Genomic DNA, 9778 nt, shown 5'->3' with positions numbered 1-9778 from the left:
TTTAACATAGGATTAGGTCTATAAAAATCGAAAACTCTTGAATTAATTTTGGATTAAAAATAAGCCGTTTGACCCAAAATTAGTCAAATTGGTCTATAAGAAAATGTCATCACGGTCTCCGCGTGTCAGTACAACTCAATTTGCTTTGAGGGGGGTGTTTCTAATACTTAAAAGAGGTGCCTTAAAAACATCTTATTCAGTATTGCATTCTTGGCCCCAACAATATATTAATTGTCTTGTGAGTGCCAATTCATAACGTTGTGCCGTAGATTGATATTATTCATTAACTTTTTTTTTTATATATATATTATCTGTCCGAATCCTCCCGATAATCTTAATGAACATAAAGTTTTAGAGCCGTGCTAGCGTGATCAATTGAGAGTACTCTTGTTAAAGATGATGAACTGCCTCACTACTTTTATTTTATTGAAGAAAGTTCTATGGATTCTTCATCCAAGTCCGGATATGGAATTTCAACGACATCAAAAAAAGAATCTTGATCTGGAAAACAATAAGACGTATTTTTGTTCAGACAAATAATGAATGTTGAAAGTCTTGAGTCTTGTGACATGAACATTTCACGTGGGCACTAGGCATGCCACTCCTAATCTAACACTCCACCCTTCCCACTTAGACACGCACATCTCGTGTTTCCACTCTCTCAACAAGCTACTAAAACTCTCTTCACAACTTAAACACTTTAATTAAGAAGCCATCTTAAAAAATCTAACAGTTAATAAGGTTAAAGAATGAAACCATCTAAAGAATCTAACAGTTAATAAGGTTAGAGAATCAAAAACAAGAACCGAAAAGAACAAAATTAAACAACTAAGAAGCCAGCTACCCTCATGCCTGTTGCTCTACAAATACTGATACTATTATAGTCTTTCTTCAGATTTCAGGGCGTAATCTTTTGTCCGTAAAAATGTTGGAATCTCGACCAACTTTGACTGAAAAAATATGAATTAGAATCTAAAAGTTAACACGAAACCGACCTTTCACATGAATTAAGGTCAATCAAACGTCGACATTATCAAGTGTAACTATCAATTAAGTAGCTTCGATTCGCATCTTTGAATACCCTTGGATTCCAGATTTACACAAATTTCTCTTGGACAAACCAGAAGGTTGGCCGAGTCAACTTATATTTGTGAGGGATTTATTTTCACTTGGCAGTAAATCGTGGGACATTGATTTAATTCGCTGTTTTTTCGATCCAAGTAGTGCTTCCAAAATATTTAGTATTTTTATACCTCATGAAGATATGGAAGACTGTCTAATTTGGACACCAACAAAGAATGGCACATTCAGTACCAAGTCTTTTTATAAAAGCTTACTGACCCTACATCAACCTTCGTATCAAGCGCCAACTTTCGACTGGAAATCATTTTGGGCGAACGATACATTATATCCTAAGGTGAGAAATTTTATATGGAAGATTGTTCACGGTGGTTTGGCAGTAAAAACTAATATAGGTCGATTTGTACAAAATATTCATCTCCTTTGTCCGTTTTGTAACACATTTGAAGAATTGACATCCCATCTCTTACTCCATTGCAACCGGGTACAACACTTATACCAACAAATTGGAGTTACTATAGAAACGGATGGACCATCAGATATCATCTCGAATCTGTCCATATGGATCGCAAAACCCGATTCCTACTTAATGTTCAATAAAGCTTCCCTGCTTATGTGGAATATATGGAAAGAGAGAAACGATATGATTTTTAACTCGGCTATCTTCAATACAAATACTATTATCAGTCGTTACTTAGCAGACCTTTTCTTCCTACCAATTGCAACACCCATATCCTTGCCATCAAACAATCGACTATTACATCATGAATGGATTCCACCCGAGCCGGAACAATATAAAATCAATGTAGACGGGTCGGTTTTACCACGAGGATCAACATGTGCCGCAGTAGCCAGAAATTGGAATGGTGATTTAATGGGAGGTTGTTCGAAACACCTTGGAAATGTTTCTGTGATAGTAGCTGAGGCTTGGGCGTTTTACATGGGAGTCGAATTGGCACATCGGTTGGATATACAAAACTGTATTGTCGAAGGAGACTGCAAACTAATTGTTGACACAATTAATGGAAAGGGAGACACAATACCTTGGGAAGCTAGATCAATCATACTCGACATTCGTCATTGTATTGAAGAATTTGATTCGATCCACTTTGTTTTTTGTTATCGACAATGTAACACCTTGGCTCATAGCTTGGCAAACAATGCCTTCTTGAACCATGCTACTGATTTTTGGGATCGTTTTAACATCCCAACTTGTATTATTACTTCAAAAAAAAAAAAAAAAGTGGTTTCATTGCCTCGTACCTCTCTCTATATATTATTTGCAAGTTGCATCTGGATCTACCCCAAAAAAAAAATGTTACCAATGTCAAAATTTAATAGTAACCGACACTTTTAGGATCGGTTTTGAGGTGTACCCTTTATGGTTGTTCCGGAATGAAACGTTTATTTTCCAAATAAAGTAAGAACCGACAATTTTAAGAGCTAAGATCCACCAGTCAAAAGAAGCCACGTGGCAAAGACGTTTCCTTAGCTTTCGCTTATCCAGCAAATATTTGGTTGGCAATGAGTGAATGGTTTGGTGAGGTTAGTAGTTGGAGCCCGGAGGGAAGAAAAGAAACGCGGGTCATACGAGATTTGCTTTCCAAAGAATTCCTTGTGTTTTCTCCCTATATAAATCACTATCCTATTCCCATTCCATTTATTCAATTCAAGATCTCTCTCTCTCTCTCTCACATTTCTCCTCCAACCTCTCTCCTTGCGCATTTCCTCTTTTCTAGAGAGAGAAAGGTAAATTCCGTCTTCTCTCTCTCTCTCTATCTCTGTTTCTTCAATTTTCTAACTAGAATCTCATTTGTTCTTGCTTCTTTTGTTCTGTATCTGTTTAGATCTCCTTTTGCTTGGTAATGGCTTGTTTTGATTTTCCTTCAACCTTTATGGATCTTTTACTATTACAATTTCTAGTATTTGTTAATACCTTAAATTGTGAAATTGAGGTTGATGATCTAATCATGCTGACTTATATCTGAATTCTGAAATTTGAGTTTGAATTTTTCGGTTTAACAATTAGATCTAGTAATTTTAAGTTATTATTTCACTGTATGTAATTAACGTTTGTGATTATGGATACTAGAAATGTAGTTGCCACGGATTTTAGATCTACATTTTGAAGATTGTTTATCTATTACGTGTTGTTTTGTTTTGATCTGAAACTAAATTTCTGTTTGTTTGATGATTAATGACGTAGGTCAGATCAGATCTAGGTAGTAGAAGCCTAGAAGGTGGTTTTTGTTTTTTTAATTGTTTAGCTCTGACTCTGTTTGAATCTGAATGGTCTGACTCAAATGGGATTAAATGGACCAAAAATCAGTTCAATTCAACCATTTCACATCATGAGTCAAGACAAAAAAAAAAAACATTTTGAAATTTAACTTCTGAGTCGGTTCCTCGGCCCCATTCAGACCTCGAGTCTGATTGTAGATTTGACTTGCGAAAAAACAAACACTACTTAGAAGGCTATGTTTAAGTTTATATTTCTGTAATTGTTAATGAGTAAGTAAACCAATTTCTTTCTTAAGAATCATCATATAGACCTTAGATACCTCAACAAAAAAAAAATATAGACCTTAGATTCTTAGGGCATTTCAAGTGGATCTCTAATTTTCGAATCAACTTTGTGTTTTAGCAACTCATAGCAATTTGAAATTAGTTATTAATAAGTTATCTGACCCCTTGTGTTATAGAATAATAGATTAATCAATCTTGTTTCTTATAGAAGAATTAAACTGAATATGCTCAAATGTTCATGTATTTCAGATATGGAAACCTTTCTTTTCACCTCCGAATCTGTCAACGAGGGTCACCCAGACAAGCTCTGTGACCAAGTTTCTGATGCCATCCTTGACGCTTGCCTAGAGCAAGATCCCGAGAGCAAAGTTGCTTGCGAGACCTGCACCAAAACAAACATGGTCATGGTCTTCGGTGAGATCACCACCAAGGCCCAAGTCGACTACGAGAAGATCGTTAGAGACACCTGCAGAAACATCGGATTCGTTTCAGCTGATGTTGGTCTAGATGCTGACAAGTGCAAGGTTCTTGTTAACATTGAGCAACAGAGCCCTGACATTGCCCAAGGTGTCCACGGTCATCTCACAAAGAAGCCCGAAGAGATTGGTGCTGGTGATCAAGGTCACATGTTCGGTTATGCCACAGACGAAACCCCTGAGTTGATGCCTTTAACTCATGTCCTTGCTACCAAGCTCGGAGCTAAGCTCACCGAGGTGAGGAAGAACGGGACATGTGCATGGTTGAGGCCCGATGGAAAGACCCAAGTGACAGTAGAGTACCAGAATGACAACGGAGCCATGGTTCCTATCAGGGTCCACACTGTTCTTATCTCAACTCAACATGACGAAACTGTTACAAACGATCAGATTGCTGCTGATTTGAAGGAACACGTAATCAAACCCGTAATCCCATCCAAGTACCTTGATGACAAAACCATCTTTCACTTGAACCCATCAGGTCGTTTTGTTATCGGTGGACCTCATGGAGATGCAGGACTAACTGGTAGAAAGATCATTATCGACACTTATGGTGGTTGGGGTGCACACGGTGGAGGTGCTTTCTCAGGAAAGGACCCAACAAAGGTGGACAGATCTGGTGCTTACATCGTTAGACAAGCTGCAAAGAGTATAGTTGCATCAGGACTTGCTCGTCGTTGCATTGTCCAAGTTTCATACGCAATTGGTGTACCAGAACCACTTTCTGTGTTTGTTGACTCTTACAAAACAGGAACAATCCCTGACAAGGATATCTTAGCTCTGATAAAGGCAAACTTCGACTTCAGGCCAGGAATGATGTCGATTAACCTCGACCTTAAGAGAGGAGGGAACTTCAGGTTCCAAAAGACTGCTGCTTACGGACACTTTGGTCGTGACGATCCCGATTTCACATGGGAGACTGTCAAGGTCCTTAAAGCTTGAGTTCATTCTCTCGAAAGCCTACTACTTTGCAGAGAGTCGTTTGGCTTAAGTTCTAGTTTACCTTTATCTAATAGTTAAATGGAGAAAGATAAAGCAGTATCTGTCATTATAATATGTGTACTCTATTGGGGTTGAAATTAGGAATATTGTGTTAGTAGACGAAAAGGCAGGGCTCGAAGCTAGAGAGCTCTTGAAGTGGATTCAACGTTCCGACTTTTTGGGTGGCTAGCTTTGAGATTGTGGCTGTGTTTTGGTCTGTGTTTTTTTTTATGGGATTTAGTGATTATTTTTTCTCCTAAGGCACTAAGGCAGCAGCTAGGAGTCTAATTTGTTCCTACCAACTTTGTTTGATTAGGTTGGTTTTCTTGGGTTCCAGAACTAGCTTAATGCATGAACTGCTATTTGCAATATGTTTTTTTTGTTCTTGTCTCTTTAGTTGAGTAAACTTTTTAATCCCTTCAGTATTCCAAATGATCCTGCAATTTTTTTCATCCCTTACAAGGGGAAATAGATAGAGGAGTATTATGTTAAGTCGGACGCTGAAATGGATGTAAGATTGAGATTTGAACTTTTTGGATGATTTGTTATCCCCGAGAAGAGCTTCTGTTAGGGCTGACGTCCATACTTATATCGCGCGCCTGGTGCGAGTGTAGGCAGCTAATTTGTGCGCTCTGCAAGCTAAAATCCGCGACTAAATTCCTCAACGTACTAACATGTGCACTAAATCAGCAGCCAAACTAACATGTGCGGATAAAATGGCCCACCTCAACTAATTTTCATCTTTATATAGCCACAATCACCTCTCATCACCACCCCCTATTTTCTTTTTCTTTTTTGTATCTCTGTCCTTTACTCCTCTCTAATACTTGAAGAGGAAGAGTGGGGCATGAGAGGGATACTGCGAGATGGTCCTTCATTCGCCATTCGGCCTAGTTCATTTGACACCTATTGCGCATGGAGAGTAAGTCACGCTACTTTTTCTAAAATAGGAGGGAGGAGGATGAAAGTGTTAAGAATAAATAACTGAACACTGGAGAACTCTGATAAAACTCTCCACCATTATTATTGCGCAATTAGCTTATTTATAGCCATATAATCTTAAGCTAGAGTAAAGGAATAACATCTAGTATGAAATAAAGGAAAACTAACCCACTCTTCTAAAGACCAGGACTGACTATGACTTTTTCAAAACAGAAAATAAGACTTCTCTTTCAATCCCTCCCTTAAACTAGTTTCCCTTAAACTAGTTTCCAGCTCCAACTAGTTTAATGGAACTTGACAGACTCCAATTTGACTTCGGAACTTTTGAAATCCATCCACAGTAAGTGGTTTGGTCATCACATCTGTCAGCTGATCATGTGTTCCACAATATACCAACTCCACTACTCCTCGCGTGAGGTCTCGAAGGAAATGGAACCAAACATCAATGTGCTTGCTTCGGCCATGTAGTATAGGATTTTTTGATAGTTTAATAGTTGAACTATTATCACAGAAAATAGTAGTACACTTAGCTTTCTGCAGACTTAGTTTTTCAAGTATCATTTTCATCCAAATTGCTTGACTAGCACAGAAGGCTGCTGCTACGAACTCTGCTTCAGTAGTTGAGAGTGAGACTATAGGTTGTTTTCTTGAGGACCAGGCAACATCTCACGAACCCAACTTGAAGACATAACCTGATGTGCTTTTTCTATCGTCAATATCTCCTGCGTAATTGTTGTCTGCATACCCGACCAGTCCTTCACACTCTCCCTTCTTGTACAACACTCCAAGTTCAATGGTTCCTTGCAAGTATCTCAATATCCTTTTGGCTGTCATAAAGTGCAATTCAGTTGGCTTACCATGTACCTGCTGATCGAACTTACAACATACATTAAATCTGGTCTTGTAGTTGTTAGGTACATGAGGCAACCCACCATCTGTTTGAATAAAGACTCATCAACTTGAGTCCTAGTTTCATCGTTATGAAGCTTACAACCTGGAACAGTTGGGTTACTAACTGAGTTGCTATTCTCCATCCCAAACCTCTTCAATATTTCGAGAGCATACTTTCATTAGCAAAGATCGATTCCTTCCAACCGTTGCAATACTTCTATACCAAGAAAGAAACTCATCTTTCCCAAATCAGTCATGTCAAACTCTCTCAACATTGAATTTTTTAATTCAGCAAACATCAATTCATCATTGCCAGTAAATATTAAATCATCAACATATAAACTAACAATAAGATTCTTACCTTCCTTGTTTGTTTTTATGAACAGAGTATGTTCACTGCAACACTTTTCAAACCCTTCCGTTATAAAATGAGCTTCTGTACGACTAAACCATGCTCATGGAGCTTGTTTTAGTCCATAGAGAGCCTTTTTTGACCTTTAAACTTTACAAGGGTTGTTCTTTTCCTCGTAACCCTTAGGCTGCTCCACATACACTTCTTCACTGATTTCTTCATGTAGAAAGGCAGACTTGACGTCGAATTGAAAAAGAGCCCAACCTTTATGGGCTACTAAAGCCATAATCATTCTCACGGTATCCATTCTTGCAACTGGTGCAAAGACTTTTATATAGTCAATCCGTTGTTGTTGCACATACCCCTTTGCTACCAAACGAGCCTTAAATTTGTTCACTTCTCCATTTTCTTTAAATTTAGTCTTATAGACCCACTTCACTCCAATTTTTTTTGCACCTTTAGGTAGGTCAGTGAGTTCCCATGTGTGGTTTTTCTCTATAAATTGTATCTCCATGTCCATAGCCATTATCCTTTTTTTATGCTTTATTGTCTCTTCAAAGTGTGTTGGATCAGCTGAAGCAAATAAGACAAAATTTGCATTTTCTTCTTCTGAATACTCTTCTCCACTTACGTAATCGCTCATCCACACAGGAGGGAATCTATTTCTTCTTTCAGAATTAGAAGGTTCGTCGGCTGGTTCTCCAATATCTCCTTGTACCCCACTTTCTACTTCTTCATCTTCGCTAGTTGGAACTCTATTATTTTTCTTTCTGCTACTTCATTCTGTTGTGGGGTGTATGTTGCAGTTAATTGTCTCTTAATGCTGTATTCTGAGCAAAACTCATGAAATTCAGCTGATGTAAACTCCCCTTCTCGACCTATTCTCAAACAATTAATGTATTTTCCTGCTTCTTCTTCAACAAAATTCTTGAAACACTTGAATGTACTTAACGATTCAGATTTTTCTACCAAGAAATAAGTCCATGATTCCTCGTAAAGTCATCAATAAAACATAGAATATACCTCTTCTTGCTACTGGAGATGGGGGAGATTGGTCCACAAAGATCGGCATGAATAAGCTGAGGCTTTTCTGTTGCCCTCCAACTGCTCGTCTTAGGGATTGGATCTCTATGTTGCTTCCCAACCATACATTTAGTACACACAGACGATGGAGCCTTGAATTGTGGTATACCATGCACCATCTTCTTAAATTGATGGGTTCTTAGTCCTTTGCAGCTCAAATGTCAATAACGACAATGCCATAAGTATGCCAAATCTTGTGCAGATGTGTAAAGACACTCTAATTTTCTTGAACAAGGAATTTTCCAACAACACAAACATTCGATTTGTTGTCATCTCAGTTTGTATAATAATCTCTTTCTCTTGATGATAAATCTTTAGCTGCCCATTTTGAATAAGAATCGCCAATCCTTTCTCTTGTAGTTGACCAATGCTAAGGAGATTGTTCTTCAAATCAGGAACCAAATAGACTTCACTGATAATATGTGTAAATCCACTTACTTTTAATCTCATATTGCCTTTCCCAAGCACATTCATCCTTGTATTATTTCCCAGCTTTACCATATGTCTGAATTTTTCATCGAGATCGCAGAATAAACTCATGTCACCACACATGTGGTTGCTACATCCAGAATCTAAGAACCAAACATCCTCCTTTTGAGCGTCGTTCATCTCCATATATGCCATGAGTAGCATCTCTTCTTCCTCTCCTATCTCAGCGTAATTAGCTTCTTTATCCCAACTTGGACATTCTGATTGTAAGTCTCCAAGTTTGTGGCACTTGTAACACTCTATGATTGCTCTATAATAGGAATAACTGTTAAAAATAATACATATAATAGTTAGGGGTTGTTTAGTAATTTGCCCTTTAAAGGTCTTTTAGTCTTTTATCATTAGTATATATTTGTTAAGTTGTAAACCTAATACAATGAATGAGATTCATAGCCTCCACAATGTTTCTCCTCTCTCCCCCTAAACCCTCGTTTCCAGTTTTTCAAACCTTCACCAATATCCTTCATCAACATCTACAACTGCATCAACATCTCCAACTGTTTCCCTCTCTTATTTTATCTTTATCTAACTAAAATTTGAGTTCTGCAGGGTATAATTCTGGTTTGATTTCTCTCAAATTTCACTTATTAATCTCTCCCAATTTCTCTTACTACTAGTTCCAGTCCTAGCTTTAACTTTTTTTGCAATGAGTCCTAGCTTTCACTTACTTGCAGTTTTCCTTTTATTTCACTTCTTCACTTTTGTTTTCTGTCTCTTCTTCACTTGGTAAGTCTTCAGGTGAGTGCTGACCGGCGGTAGATTGGGGAACGAAGAATTACAGTCCCAGGTGGCAACACCAAAGCTCTCTTAGTCTCCATGGCACAAGTGGCAGCTATGGACCCCATGTATCCACACTACACATGGCAACCTCCAAATCCTATGATGTCATCGATTTGTGTTTTGTGGGGCTTTGGAATTCATCATAACTTGATTTGGGGAATGGGAATACTACCCGACC

The 9778-nt window shown here is 38.1% G+C and overlaps 1 protein-coding gene across 1 annotated transcript; it reads left to right on the top strand.

Moving 5' to 3' along the window:
• Nucleotides 1–2601: 2601 nt before the first annotated feature.
• Nucleotides 2602–5434, top strand: LOC147568114 (S-adenosylmethionine synthase 3). The gene is made up of 2 exons (XM_086654549.1): nt 2602–2829; nt 3856–5434. The coding sequence occupies exon 2, from the start codon at nt 3858–3860 to the stop codon at nt 5022–5024; it is 1167 nt and encodes a 388-aa protein (XP_086510675.1). The 5' UTR covers nt 2602–2829; nt 3856–3857; the 3' UTR covers nt 5025–5434.
• The last annotated feature ends 4344 nt before the right edge of the window (nt 5435–9778 follow it).

This window comes from Eschscholzia californica, unplaced genomic scaffold (assembly GCF_041429995.1).
Source record: "Eschscholzia californica isolate CP2 unplaced genomic scaffold, dmEscCali1.0.p SCAF_1, whole genome shotgun sequence".
In the NCBI taxonomy this organism is placed as follows: Eukaryota; Viridiplantae; Streptophyta; class Magnoliopsida; order Ranunculales; family Papaveraceae; genus Eschscholzia; species Eschscholzia californica.
This window is presented reverse-complemented; position numbering and strand designations above follow the sequence as displayed.